The 16702-nt window shown below is 32.9% G+C and overlaps 1 protein-coding gene across 4 annotated transcripts in view; it reads right to left on the reverse strand.

The window, feature by feature from the left end:
* nAChRalpha6 (nicotinic acetylcholine receptor alpha6) overlaps window positions 1-16702 on the reverse strand; it is a 566449-nt gene that overhangs the window by 389162 nt on the left and 160585 nt on the right. For all 4 annotated transcript variants that reach the window (XM_076373166.1, XM_076373172.1, XM_076373171.1 and 1 more), the window contains exon 3: window positions 6426-6565. In XM_076373166.1, coding sequence (XP_076229281.1) covers window positions 6426-6565 — 140 coding nt within the window. The remainder of the gene's footprint in view (window positions 1-6425; window positions 6566-16702) is intronic.

Consider the following 16702-nt stretch of genomic DNA (forward strand, 5'->3'; position numbering starts at 1 on the left):
TGTTTAATCATAATTAATAATAATTGAAATCATCTTGCAGAAATACTGTGAATATTACTACTATACATACTACTATTATACTATAAATACTGTAAATATCCACTTTCCTTTTGTAAACGCTCAAGAATAGTGCTAAAAAATAATGTCTCTCTTACATTTAAGAAATGGGATATTTAACATTTTATAGTACCCTGGCGAAACATGCAAACAGAAATTAGCAAATGTAACTGTCATTATGTGATACATTAAATGATTGAAAATAAAATATTTCTAACCAGTACAGTTGATTGTTATGGTATACATTTTACATCACCTGTAATCTAAATGTAAAATACAATAGTAAGTCCTTACGTATTATACGGAATACCTTTCCTGACTGACGGGCGCTGTTCAGTCATTTAGGTTAGGCCTGGCTTAATATTTATTTAATATTACAATACACTGATAATTCATTATTATTATTATCATTATTATTAATCATTTACATTCATTCGTGTATTCATTTTATGTAGAAATAAAGTTTACAACCTGCTTTTAAACTTTAGACAAATTTGATACAATAATAGACCCTTACTTTACATAAAATATTTTAATAATAATTAGTCTAATTCTTTAATTTTTACTTAGAATTTATAATTTTATATTTTTGTACGGAACGGTGAAAGTATTTTGTTAGACATAGTTTTCTTTTCAATCGCAAAAAGTCAATACTTTATTCCTTAAAAACAAAGGTAGTCCGTATAACACATAAGTACTAGAATAATATTAGCCTGGCACAAAGAACGTGCACAATTCGCACGAAAAAACAATCCGACCAATTAGAAAGTGCGAAAACATTTCACGTGGTGTCGCGCAAGGGTTTCAAAGCATCGGCATTTACACGGCGCAAAGGAATGTCGCATGACAGCGGGCCGGCGTACAAAAGAAAAGGTATGTGAAGCAAATGGCTAACATAACGGTAACGAAAATGGGGGGCATAATGCGATGCGCCTCGTTCACCAGCTCGACCACCATTCGTTGCAGACCCCCTTGACCCGTTAACCACGCTCTCGTTTAGATAAAGCCGATATTTTGACGTGCAAAAACTCGCGCAGCTAATCTCGGGCCCCCTTATCTTTGCAGTTCACGCAAAGATTGCGGTGTTCCGGTGGGCTTTATAAGACGCATCTAGCCGCGGAAATTGCGCCGCGACTACCACCGCTATTGCAATTTTAGCGTGGAAGGAATCTCGGGAAATATTACGTGACTATTGACATTGAATATTTAATGCAATCCCTCTGTGCCCGACTTCAGCTCGTGGATCCAGTATGCTACAGGATTGTGTAGCCTCGCAACACGAATAAAGAAAAATATACAGGGTAAGCGAACAACACGTTTACCGGTGGCTTCGAATCGAAATGTTAAATTCTGGGAACTCGAATCTGAAACTTCGTAGGGTTTTGAAACTCTCGGAACTTTGGATACTTGAAACTTACGAAGCTTGAAATGCTGATTCCGTTTTATAAAAGGAACATCTTGTTTTATTTGTTTTACGACCGTACTGGTACTTTGTACATACTGCCCTCCAACGATGTTTGGTAACTTGCCATAAACGTTGACGCCTAGATCTCGACCGCTTTTGTTATTTGTTGATTCGCATAAACGAAGATCGCGAATGAAATAGAATACGATAAAGTGAGATTAAAATTAGAAGATGATGGTCATATTTATTCCCTATCATTGTATCTCATTTTGTCGTATTCTGTTTCATTTGCGATCTTCGTTGCTTCTCTTCGAGCACAGTTTGACAAAGTTAGAGAATGAGTATAATGAGAAGAAGCAAGATAGACACAGTCCGTCGAGCATCGAGGGTTGAGACGCGAGTCTTAAAAGTAATGCTGTATACGACAAATATAAACAGGTAATAAAGGAAATATCAATTTCGTTAATTTCCATCTTATTTTCTCAAACTATTATTTTCTTAAACTAGTATTATTGAGATTGTTGTAACTAAAATAAATCCAAACACGATGTACAGTGCGTTATTGACGTGGGCCAAGCCAGGCTGTGGTTTAAAAGTGAAGAGGGGCAATGGGAGGCGTCCAACCACGTCACTCAGCCCGATAGTAATGGCGGAATTAGTTTCGGCACGTCTTTCTTACTGGCCGAGCCGCGAGGTGAGGTGAAGCGCGCGGCCGAGTCCCCTTGCCCCTCTTCACTTTTGAGCCGTTGACGGGTTTAACTCACGTGAGTAACGTACTGTAAATAGGACTAGTTTTAATCGAACAATATAAAAATTGATATAAAGTTAAATGAACGAAAGGTATTGGAAATTGGTGATTAAATAATGAAACAGCATATATTTTACAATGTGACTTTATTATAACGGCTTTGAAAAACACGTCCAGCTCTTTCAAGTTCTTGGATGTGAATAACTCGGAACACCTAAAAGTAAGTTGGGGTCCACTTTTCTTTACAAGACCGTTTATGGCCTTGCCTGTAGAAAAGTCTCTTGACATCGCGTGACAAAATCCACATACATCTGGTTGCCTTTCTATCGCCTTTGTTTAGACTAAAGATATATGAACGTTGGCTATTTTTGCTTTTGCTAGCTTAGCATTAGTAATAATTCAACAAATGAAAACGGAGAATTTTTAATCACTTTTCAAAACCGGTCAAATGACCGGTCGCGGTACGATTAGTGCTAAAAAATGTTGATGAACCATGACAAAATGCAAAGGAAAATATAATAATATTCAGAAATAGCTGATTTAGATTTTTGTTCGAGAATATTAAGCGTGGTTATTTTTAATATAGATTTTGTAGTGTTAGAAAATAACGTAAACATATATTGTATATTTTATGTTGACATATTTGTTTTGTATAAAAAAACACAATTTTATAATATGTGTGTGCAACAACTGAGCAATCAATGAATAAAACGACAGTTGTTTCTAATAAAGTATATATCGATTGTGTTGCTATGCTATTTATATTGATATTAATTAATTCTATCATAATATTAATTTGTGATATATTGGATGTGATCTTTTAACGTAGCAAACATTATTCTTATGTGTATTTATATTAATATTAACATTTACGCTCAGATTTATTCTTTATTTATTGGTTTTATGTACTTTTCCAGCTGAATGTACAATTATAAAAAAAGAGTGATAAAAACACGATGACTAACCAACTGAGGATATTTGTGTATTTACATGTTTCTGCAGCCAGTAAATCGTGTTGAAATAACGTTATTAGAAATATTTAATAAAAGTTGTAGTTTACTTTGAGCCTAATGAAAGCTTTTAATGCAGAAGCTACAGCTATGCTCAATTTTCGAGCATTTTAAATTATTCTGTAAAAATGGAAATATGCATGTACGAACGTGAAAAATTGAATAATCCATCGCTCCGAGCCCTTAATCGGCGGTAACCTACTTAATGGCAGTTCATGAATTGAAAATGCGGAAACGAAATTTTTAATAATTACACATTAATTGAGTGAGAATATTAAGCCTTCGAAGGTACACGAGCAGAATTACGCTTATAAATTTTGAACTACAAATAACAAATTTCAGATATACGTATTTACGTACATTAATATATATTTTAATTCAGTGTAATAATACCGAACATCGTTACAATGAAAATTGGAAATATTCATAGTGCTTTGAACATGTACGATTCCAATGAAATTTTATAAATATCTGAATTAAAAGTACAATTATCCGAGTCGAAGAAGATTGCTGAACCAATATTATTATATATTATATATTGTTACATATTTTTGGATTAATTTTAAAATGTTTTAAATAGCTTATGTGTTTAAATCGGAGTTGTCGTAATAATATTACAAACATTGAAATAGTAATATCAAATGATAAATGAATATATCCCCCACATGTACACATTATTTTTATTATCGTATCATTATTATTACTATCATTTACTTTGCTAAACGTTTACAATGTTTATAAAGTAAATAAATATGTATCCAGATTGTTTATTTTTAAATTTCCACTTTCCAAGACCAAAATGATTCAAAACATCAATTACTGTAAGAACAATAGAATAAACTGTACAATAAATGTCTGCAAACCTAGTGACCATATATTGACCAGTGAGACTCGTAACGAAGATTTCTACATTAGTTTCAAAGTAGAATCAAAGTATAAAAGCTATGTTGCTGTTACTAATTTATTATCTTCAAATTAAATTTGCACGTAAGTGTAAATAAAGTGGAATAAAAAATTTCTTTACGTTTATTCCAAAATGTTGATAGTATAATATTATACGAGCTTAGCAAAACTAAATAATACGGCAAGAAGTTAATAATTGTATTGCATTTATCATACCCACCTATCATTAACGTCGAGAATAAACTTTTCTCATATTCTTAAACCATTATGCCATGCTACGTCAGTTTTTGTGGACTGTGCGGTGAATACACGAGAAAAGAAATCCGATCGAATGGTAACAGACAGCATTCATATACGATTCAGGTAACTTCTCATATGTAGCGAAAGAAAGAAGAGGGTCATAATAGAAATCTTTCATATCGAAGCTTCATCGATGGAAATGTGTACATATATGCGAACCGACAGCATTGTGCAGTTTGCCGGCAATGGAAGCGAAAATGCTTCCGACGTAAATCTAGTCTAATGCGGTTTTCTTAAGACAACCAGAAAATTTAGTAACGTGTTTTCCACGCGTACAGTTTTCGCGACATAAAAGCAATTGCTGGAGCATAAACCGTCGAATCAAACGTTTCGATAATTCCTGAAAATGATGCATGCTACGAAGATTGTATTCATTTACGATATTTTGAGTTGCAATAAAGTTTAACGTAAAATCAAACCTGAATCGGAAATTATTTGACTGAATACGTAAATGTCTTAACAAAGACAAATAATGTTTCAAGATTAGATTCAAGAATGTGATTGCCTTTGTTTATTTGTTTATTTAAAGACTGACATTATGTGTATGTGATAACGATGGTATTTATGTACAATTGTGATTGACGAGTATATTACAAAGTAATTATCGTTTGCTATTTAAATTGGAATTTTCTAAAAACAGAAATATATTTGTAAATGTCGATGTATTTAAAATATTTGGAAACCAAACTGAAATAAAACGAACAAATAGAAAAATATAAATAATTATTATGAACAAATTCTGTACAGTGAGAACAAAGTAGTTGTTTTCTTTACTTTCTGAATCTTTTGTTTTCTTATGGTAATTATTATTAAAGTCACCTCGAATTCATGTTCCATTTTAGCCTATGCTAATATTATAATATAATATCCAATTCAGACTATAAAATCAACACAAACTCGACCAACTAAACCAGACCCTACACGTCTAATCAGGAAACATTTTCCAAATTATATACTCAAAATATAATATATAAATATATAAATCAAAAAATAATCCTATACACAAATGTTTATATTGTTACAAAGATAATATTCGTAAAGAATCAAGATATTGGTGTTCGAATTGCGAAGTGCTGTTATGTATTGCATCTCGCTGTACGCAATATCATTCCACAACAGCAGATAAAATTCTAACTACATAATCACTTTCCTAAGTAACTGATTTTTCGTATTCTTTTTTCTTTCATACCCAGATTTCTTATGTTTAAGTAAGAAAAATAAATAAATAGTAATAACAAAATTATCAATTAAGAAAAAATGTAACAGTCATTTCATTACAATTTAACTCATTCCGAACGAAGATTTTTTAAACCTTTCAAAGCTTTCACCATAAAACGCTGTATTACTGGTTAATATTTTGAATTTTGGGAAAACCTAAGACTATGTACTAATCTTTTGTTATTTAAATACTTAAATTATTTATTTGCAACTTTCTAGATTAGATACGAAAAGCTGCTGTCGTCAATATGGCGACATTCGATCTCAAAGGGTTAATTCACCATTATAACAGCTACGCATGTTACTTATTTTGGCTATTATACTCGTTAAAAGACGATATAAATATCGTTTCATTTTTACAGCACAATTTAAGTTCACACGCAATAGTGTCTAAAATATGCTTAAATTTCTCAGATAAATTTATAATAAATTTAGAAGGTCAATTCGAGATATGTCTATTCCGAAAGTCTTGTATTATTATTCATACAACTAGTTTATTATTATACAGTAAGTCACTATGTATTATGTATTATTAAGTATTAATTAATGTATCCAAATGTTGGTGGTTACTAACGACTTTACTGTTAGTGTAACCACCTTAAAATAAACTCAAACACAAACAAAAATTTCAGTTTACACTTTCCATAGAAGTTACCATAACTAACCGATTAAGTAATTTCCTAATTTCAAAAACGAAATTCGTGTATTACCGTTAGTACATCTTCCTTTCATAAAAAAGTTTGTGGTGATAAAAGATGGTATGGAGACCAGGTAAATAACTTACCACGTCAATGATCTGCTGCAGCGTGATGCCGAATTTCACCTCAAGAGGTTCGCTCTCGTTGGCGACAGGCCGCTCCAGGGTGTTGTACGTCGACAGCAGCTCATTTAATAAACGTTTCTCATGAGGTCCGCACAGGCTTTCTGCAACCAGCACAAATTATTCGCAATGTGAGTGAGAAGTTTCACGAAAGCTTTTTAAACACTACCTAGTCTCATAAAATTTCTGCTCTCATAAATTATTCCAGAGTACACATTATAAAAATTTTAACGTGGGTCATAAATGACCCAAAGTTACATCTACGGCAGCAGAAACTTTGGGAGCTTAAAGATTAATAAAATTACTGAAAGAAATGAATATTCATGGTGGAAATACGATGCTGTACAATTCTTTTGTAACATTTTTCGTGCTACTGCGTTACGTTACATTGTTAAGAGAATGTACTACCACGTTGAAGTGGCTGTAATTACACTTAACACTTAAAGATTCATTTAGTAAAGTATTTTACTTGTGTTTCAAGATTGTTTTAAATTAAAAAATATTAGGTGATTTAAGATAAAGGATTATTTTTTAGAAACTAATAAATATCTGTTTTAGATTAATAGTAATCATTATTGTGAAGCAGCTCTAGTCGATTATGCTAATGACGCTTTTATATTACTTATCATTGACTTTATTAATTTCATTTATAATATTAACGTTTAATAGTGTGAAATTATATGAAAGCAGCTTTATATTATTAACGTTCTTGGAATATACTTGTTTTGTATACGTATATGCATATTATTGTACTATCCAATAGTTTGGTTGAATACGTGCATTCTGAATTGCATAGTAGTATTAAGTCTGTACTTATACTTCAGACCACCTGTGACTCGTAAAGAAAGGTATCGAACCTGGAAATTCAAAAAATTATGAAACTTTGTGTGTAAGTAAAGTTAGTCAAATTTAATACATTCCAATCTTTTTCTCGTGCCGAATTTCACTTTGAAGGGATGAAACTTTTTCAAAATTGCAATGTATTTAAATTATTTCATAATGTTTGGAATTTCCGGTTCCGATACCTTATCAATTACGTTTCCATTTCTTTCCGACACCATAACGTTCATTTACTCTTTGTCAATTTAGATATGGTCTCATTTCTTCAAAGATTCCTTTGAATTCGAGAAGAACTTAAATAAATCGTTACTAGTATACGTTTTCCTGCCTTTTTCGATGGAATTCGAAATATATAAATAAACTAAAAATTCCGTCCGTGTTATATTGCCATTGGTTTCTGAATAATAACTACCTAGCATTATAGATTCTGTCAATGAAATTATGAGAGCCAGTTCCATACGTGCATTAGTGTGATTAAAAATGGGTACAGTTTCAATTTGGCCGAGGCCGAATGTGCACTAGCTTAGCAGGTTTGCCAAGGGATTTCAGTGGCTTACTCCCTATCGTTGCTCTGTAATATATAGAATCTGCGTCCGCTACACAATCTACGATGCTCGCCATGGTTGAAGGAATTTCCGAACAAACTTCAACTGAAAGGAGGATTTCTCGTAGCAACGAAAGTTAATATAAAAGCCGTGTACAATTAATATTATTGGAAAGAAACTGCAAATTCGGAATATTTAAAGAAGATTGCAGCTAGCATTATTAAATATGAAGGTTAACGATATGATTTGATCCGTGATGATATTACATAGGCGATACAGCCCATTTTAATGATCGAATACGTAAAAATGATTCTACAACACAGATCGAAACATATTTAAGACGACTTTTATTAGCTAATTGTAAAAAGACTTGTTTTCCTCAGGTTTGGTATTATATACACTATTGTCCATTATTTTGTAATTATTTAGTAGTGAAATATTTCATTCAACTGAATCTCGTTTCAGGGTTTTATAGATAAATTTATTAATTAAATAATTTCCGTTAATTATTATTATCATCTCTATTATTAATCGCTGGTTTGATATGAATATACGACATATCTGCAGTGGCAGATATTCGATTGAAAAATTATATTTCAAATACATTTTGTATAATTCCCATAAATATATAAATGTATAGTGCTGGCATACGTATAGACTTTAGTGTAAATATTCATAATATAACTGTAAATCACTCCTCTCTCTTTTCATTAGATATCTCACATTTAACATTTAAAATCTAATAGTAAATCCCACCAATCCGCAGAAACCTTTCAAACACAACTATATCATAAAAATTCATATGAGATTATTATAACTTCACGTCAAAAACTAACTCATAAATGTTCATAATCCAACAATAACCAACTCTTCCACCCTTCCACTACTATAAGGTAAGTCGATGACAGATAGCCCACTTTTCTTAAAAGAACTCTTACATCATAAATATTATTAATACCTAACAAAAGGAAAATATATTTTATGAAACTAAATACATATAAGAAGAATAGATAACCCCTTGTCCTATGATTTCTTTCACAACGATGCTCGATAGAATTATTTTATAATAATTTAGTAGAAAAGTAATATGATTTAATACTTATTCTATGCCTACATCTGCTCTAAAGGTTAACGACTAATAATAGAAAAGTCATATTTAATTTCTATGAAAAATAAATAAATAACATTTAGGTTCGTTCAATTCATTTAAAAATGTTTATCCCGAGTCTGGCTCGATATTATAGGAGAAGGAGTTAAATTCAGTACACCACTAAGGACAATCGAAAATATAGATATTTGACAATATAAATGAAATCAGATCACCTGACCCGCAGAATCATCGTATCCAGAATTACTCTAAGTCACCACCCAGCAGAATTTTTCCAAGAAATGGTAACCAGAAGAAAGCGCACAATGTAAAATACGCACAGTCCATAACCCGCACATATATAAATTGTGCAATTGTAAAGCAAAAGCGTTGACGGAGAAAGAACTCTGCACATTGATTGAATTGTTGGACAAAAAAATACTTACTTATTGTTAAACAAATTATATATTGTTTTGCAGTATTTCTTAAATGCAACAGTTTCTGTACTTCAATTGTGCACATAGAACAGATTTGCTTCTACAAGATGGATCACGAAGATTGAACAGCTTAGATTAATCTGCTGCTTGCAGTTCGATCAGAAATTTTATTAACTAAAATAACATAATTCAAAGAGAGCCATAGACAATTGTCCCAGAGAGATTAAGTTGATAATGTCTAATACTAATCTATCAACAGCTCTAGAAAGTGTACACTAGCGTGGCTTGCTATTCCTCTTTAATAATCTTTAAGAATCTTGCAAAGTTCTTTCAGTCAAGAGTTTTCTTCAGTCTTTTTAGATTCAGAAAAAAATGTTTGTTATCATGCTTGTCGACATTTGTCGATAACTCTGGAGAAAAAGGTTTGAAAAAACTTTGGTACAATCATCTCAAAGCTCTCTATAAATCGTGTCATTTCAGCTAACAAAATTTACGATCGAACCCTATCAGCAGAATAATCTAAGCTGATCACGTTTCGCGGTTCACCCTGTATAATAAGGATTGGTACAGCCACCAGTGTGGCTGGCTTTTCCACGGGAAGGGAGTGCAACCCTCCCCCATCCACGCTTCTGCTTTACAATCGTACAATTTATATATGTACGGGTTATGCACTGTGCGAATTATACAACGTGCGATTCTTTTATGCACGCTTTTCGCTGTGAGCGATTTTTTACTGTGCGTTCTTATATATGTGTGCATTTTTCGTGTGCGTTTTTTTTCGCGTAACCCAAGAAACAAGTGCCCCCGATCCAGCTCGAACGCTGTCATCGAAACGTCAGTTAAGCTCACGGTTAACCCGATGCGCGTATGTTCATTCTGCCCGTAGGACATTGTGTTCCGGCAAGGCCGCCTTAAACAGCTTCAGAATCCGGGCACGGTGCCGCAACCGAATGCAAAATGCAACAGGATTGTGTCTGCCGGGAGAATAATGGGCGTAGCCGGGGCCGAATTCGGCGCACGTGCACCCATTGAAGACAGACCGAAATATTGTGGGCTTACGACAAATGCACTTGCTCGCGGAACCACTCTTTCTCTTACTACGCCCGACCAACACGGACACGATTCAATACGCCCTCGCACTTTTTGTTCGTACCGTCTTCCGTTCCTCTCTTCCCCCTTCGACCGCCCCTCCCCCGCTTCCCAAGTTTGTTCCGCGTTTTCTTTTTGTCCGTTTCAGCACATTCAGAGACCAGTCTCTGCCCCGTGCCGCGGCGTGCTCGGTTGATCGTGGCCATTGACGCAATGCTTTATAGAACCTGCTCATTTTTGTTGTCTTCCTCCGCTGGATATTCCATTCTCATCCGTAAATAAATGAATACAGGGTGAATCACCTGACTCGACCACGTCGGTTTAATTGTTCGGTCCAAGTCGGTTGTTACGTGAGATCTTTTGAAACGCTGCGTTGAACGCGGAGAAATGTAACGCAGAGATTAGATGGTTGGTTATTATTTTGATTCCCCTCGAGATAAGGTTTCTTTGAGATTATTTCAAGTTTGCTACCTTTGAAATTGCGATGTGATGTTGTTAGTAGATTGTGGGTTTTGTGTGTTTATAGTGTTTATATTCTTGTGATAACCGGTATAGTGAATTGTTTAAAACTATTTAATGGGATTTTGGTCTTCTTTGGATTATTTTTTGGATTATTATTATTATATATATACTTGCGTTTAGTATAATAAATAGATACAGGGAAAGTTGCCGTTGAGTTCACATTGGTATTCTAGAGTATCCGTTGCCACCAGTACCGATACCTTGAACCTTTCATACAAAATTCAACTGTTGGAATTTTTATCACATCAATCGCATCAGAAATGTTTCGCCTCGATACTTGTACTGTGATCATTGTATTTCCGTTTCTCGAAAGATTCATGAATTTACAGTTATCTAGATATACGCTTACCGTGTTAATGTTGTAACAAATTACATAATTTGATTCATTCGTAAAATCTTTTATATTGAACGTGACATATTGAAGTAAAGTAATGTTGGCTACATGTTTTATACAGTTCTATCAATACGTGAACTATATTATGTCTAATAACTTTTGAAATGTTTAATATGGTAGATCGAGGTGAAACGAATCATTTTATATTTGGCAGGCAAGAAATAAAAATACTTGAATATTACTGATAAAAAATTAAAGAGAATTTCGAAATCTTTCTTTTGCAAATAAGAAACGACAAGAAAGAAATATAATTTATTATATAATAAATGTAAATTGGATTCTTATCGAATAGTGTGATTTTAATTTAATTCTTAGTAAATTGGGTATCTTATTTCAATTCGATTCGCCTCTATTTACCCTATATGTATTATTTAATATGTAGCATAATACAATGAAAAAGACAAATGCTTTTCTTGTATTCGTAAGTTGTTTTGGGAAAAGACATTTTAAATAAACAATATCATTAATAGACAAGTAATAATTCATATTTTGCCCAAAATTACCATACGTATGTATGCGGGTGTACAGAGGACTCAGTTTCGAATAGTTCTCATTGTTTACTAACGACAGGTATCGAGATCAGAGCACGTGTTCTGTGAGCGGTATTACAAAGGAGATTAATCAGAGCAATGCAATATGTCGGTACTATATAAACTACAGTTGAACATGGGATCAATAACACGTAATACGTTTCTCTAATCTAATTAACGATGACATTAATTTCGTTTTGATGAAGATTTTCTTTGTTTGATCATTTGAATCATCTGTGACGATTTTAAGCGACCGTAAGTAATTAAAAGGTGTCACTATCTAAACATCGAAGGAGCGTAGTAAACCTGTACATCTGTATTTGGATGAAATTTACAGGAAAACAGTTTTAAGAAAAATATTTATTTTTTAAATAATTTTGTATTAACCCTTTCGTCCTGAACGGTACAAATAGGTACCATGAACACTTTAAATTATCGGAAAGTTAAAAAGCACTTAGATAAGAGAAACCTATACTTCACGGGGTTCCTTGCTTATGGCTGACAGCTTAGCACGTTGACTGCCACGGTAGTCACCAGTGACCGAAGCTTTAAAATTGCTTAAATACAATTACAATAAGAAAACTGATATCGAATAAAAATACTTAGTAACACAAACAGCTAGATGATAGTGTAACACGTGTACTGCGATACCAAGTCATTAATAATTATTTCTAATACCGTTTGCCTTTATTATGAAAGAATATGTATCGTTACACGAAACGTTCGGAATTCTCGTGGCAGTCAACATGTTAAGTGCTAATCAGTTGTCAGTATGTACATGTATTTTGGTTGATTAGTGCGCAGGCGTAAGCTTTTTTTTGACAAAATTAGTATTAAAGAAATACATATTTAGTACTGAATATAAAAAAATACATACATTCAATATGTATTGAAAAAATAAAAGGGGCATTAAACAATTGAAGATTTAAAGTCTAAGGTTTAGAATATTCCGGGGACTAAAAGATGTAAAAGTGCAATCCTTTTTTTAAATGACCTATACATGTACAAATTAGATCATATATTATTAGACCCACTATAAATTATTAACGTATTTTCTGACTTTACATAAATTTTAATAAAAAAAATAGACCACTGTGTCTTTTTATCAAATGCATTTTAAATTCAAAATATACTCTTCGTTTGTAACTTAACGAAAATTCTGTAAGTTATTATGAAACAACAATGCACATCGTTAAAATGATACTTAATTCAAAGTGTATGAGAAACAAGCTGGAAACTTGTCAAGAATTACAATACACTTTTTGGACGTTTAATATATATATCGCATTTTTTAGTATCTAAGGTGGTTGGTCAAATAAAAACGAAATTTTTCATTGTCGTAAATATTAATACGTGTCAACGTTCATTTTAACTCTACTACATTATTTTCGCGTAGAGAGATAACATGAATATTCGTTTACCGCTTGTTACTTACTTAATTACTTTGTTTTTATAAACAATTTTCGCAGAACCAGGGTAATAAACAAAAAAATACGCTCCGCAAACTGTAAAAATGATTTGATACTGACATTAAAATTTTCACGAGGGTCGTGACGAGGTGTAAAACTTATTGCATGTTCATCGGTCACGCAAGTATTCATGCGCAACTGCCTTAATGCTCTCCATACGACGTTTTATGAATGTGTAGTTAAAGGGTTGGGTACTCATTATCAAGGATACGTAGTTGCCATGAAATATTCCATGAAATATAGAGCTTAAATTATTCAGTAAAACATTGCAGCAATAAATTTTCTATAGAATATTTTTTTTAATATCTAATCGTCATTATAATAGACGTAGATAAAACTTATACAAGTCAACAGTTTTACCATAAACACTTCAAATCGTACTAATCGTTGTTTGATAATGTATTCAATCAATATTATTTTCTTTACTTTAAGGTAAACAAACAATATTTGTTAGAAGAATAAATTGAGGAAAAGTTTATTTGAAACAGAAATTACAAAAGTAATATAACATTAATAATGATAAGAACTTATTTAAAAGGTATCCAAAATGACTTTTTAAAGTTTAACATTATAATTACAATTTTCTGATATTCTTACGAATTCAATTGACCGCAATTGCAACGCTAACAATGTTCGCGTTTTAAGCGACCAGCATTTTATTGTGCATCTTTGAATATGTGCAAGTTGACAGGCTAGTCTTATTTTCCATCAAGGTAAAAGTACGTCTATAAATAAAGACGATAACGATCGATTGATTCTGGGTCACTCTAAACGATCCTCCTCTGGAGATTAGTTCGATTGAAAGTTCGCCCGAAACCCTCGATGAGCGGACAAGAAGCAGGAAACTGCACAACTACCAGCTTGACTGAAGTAAGTTGCCTATAATAGATGAAACTTCCCGCAACATAGAATACCGAACAATTTTTTTTCCCTCGTAGAGTTTTTCGATTCGTATGCACACCGTGAGTAAACAGTGATGAATGAAATGGAAATTAAAACACAATGCACAGAAGCCCTTTTTCAAGCTCTTTCTCTACGTAAACAGAGTAAGCTCTTTGAATGACTAATTTACAGGAAACGAACCTCGTTACGGGCAATGTTGAGGATTATTAGAATAACACTTTATTTAACTATCAGTAACAAATGAGAGATTAATCGTTATTCATGTGAGAAACATTTATCCATTGTTTCGTATTTACATTTAAACATTAATTACTTATTATACCTTATTATATGCAGCGTTGAGCAGAAGTTATTTGAAATAACGAATAGAAAATCATGAATAAGTTCAATTTATTTATTATCTGTAAATAAGGTATATATTAATTATACGCTATACTTGTGAAAACAAAGTTTCATAGAAAATGTAGTAATAAACACAATAGTAGTAAATATTGAATACTCAAACAATTCACATTATCCTATTGCCTAATAAACAGTGATGCTCGTTAAATCGAACGACTCTATCGCAAAATCGATTCGCGTCGAAAGCTGGCCAAACACTAGCAGCTAATAAAACAAAAATTAAAAACGATAACTATTTGACAATCCGCACCTGTTACGGATCACATCTGTGCCTCGCACTGGAACGTAAATAACGGATTTAAAATTCGAGATCGCCAGATTCGCAGATATTCCTTGCCAATTTTTCCTTTCACGTATATATATATATGTATATACACATATATATATATTTTTTTTCATTCGCTGCATTGAGCTTTGTAGAATATTCCACGAGCATCGCTAACCAGACTGCAGATGAGCCTTTTAATAGTTGGTCACAAAGGCTGACTGAAAGAGGATCGCGGCGGCTTCATTCAGATGAACGTTGTCGGTGTCGATTTAGATTAATGAGAATGACTTTGCGAGTGCTTGGAAAAAGTCGTTGGAAGGGCGAAGCAAGGGAGCCAGGAATATAGAAAGGGAAAGAGAGATGACGGGAGAAAGAGCGAGAGGTGAGGATGGACCGGCACAAAGAAAAAAGGGACAGATATATGTCGTTTACTGACTCGTTACGAGGCGCTATATACCCTGGCTAAATATGTGTGATAACGGGTGTCAGCGTGAATGGGTGGTTGGTGGCTTTTTCACAGCTCCGATGTCAACGTTCCTCGTGCCATTGGTCGACGTACCCCGCCCGCGGGAACCGCCGCGCCGCACCGAGCCGCGCAGGTATCAATGGTACTCCCTTGGGAATGCAACAACGGAATATGGGACAATAATAGGAATTGATTGAGCCTGTTGTTCGTTTAAAATGTAAAATTCTTGGCTTGTGTGCGTGACTGTGGGTTTAACACTAAATATACCGACATTTTGTATGCACATATATGTAGGTACCTACTGTGACTAGTCAAATAACTAGTTATAAAATAAAGGTAATTGTTTACCTTTATTTAACTTGTGTTAAAATGATAAATATTTTTTATTGGAGAGGCAAGAGAAAAAGGAAATACAAAAATTGAAAAACTAATTAATCGGGTAATGTAGAAATTCATTTAGTATTAAACGAACGAAAAAAACCGAGAATTTTAAATAAAATTTTAAAACCGGTCATTTGACCGTTCGCGGTACATTTAATGTTAAGCTAAAACTATCAAGTAGTTAAAGTAACTTATTTTCGATTTTTTATAAAAATATTATGTCTGGTAATATGACATGTTGAATTTCGCGGCAAGGAATTCGTATTTGATGTTCTGAAAGACGGTTACTGAATTAAAGTATGCTCCATTCGATTTAGTATACTTCTGCCAACGTGTTTTTAATGAATATACTTCTTTTTAGAAAAATTCTACTTTTTGAAGTACATTTTCTTTTTGAAACTACTAAGTTTCCTCACGGTATACTTATCTTTTGTTTCAGAATTATTCACTTCTTTGTGTAGATATCGTTTTAACACGTTGAATATCATGAGACTCATCAGTGACACCCAACCAAATCGAATTGCTATAGTTTACTAAATTAAACGATAATTATTTGAAAACATTTGTACATTATTAATAATGCTACCGAATGCAGTGCCATTCTGATAGATGAAAATGCAATAATAATAATGCAATTAAATTAAATGATTTAATATGCCATTTTTTCCATTTTGTGTATTTTGCTTCATGAAATTGTGCGGTATTCAACGTGTTAATTCAGGTTCCTGGGCGGAACAATACGTCGGTGTTAAAAAATGTAAAAAAACTGAATTATTTGGTAAATTCGGACCGATATATGCCAAACTAGTAAAAAACCTACCCCATGTAAATACAGTTACATCAGTCGATACGTCGACCACAATTGTTCTTTTCCATAATTTTATAATTATCTTTGTTAAAGAATATAT

This window comes from Nomia melanderi, chromosome 1, assembly GCF_051020985.1.
Source record: "Nomia melanderi isolate GNS246 chromosome 1, iyNomMela1, whole genome shotgun sequence".
In the NCBI taxonomy this organism is placed as follows: domain Eukaryota; kingdom Metazoa; phylum Arthropoda; class Insecta; order Hymenoptera; family Halictidae; genus Nomia; species Nomia melanderi.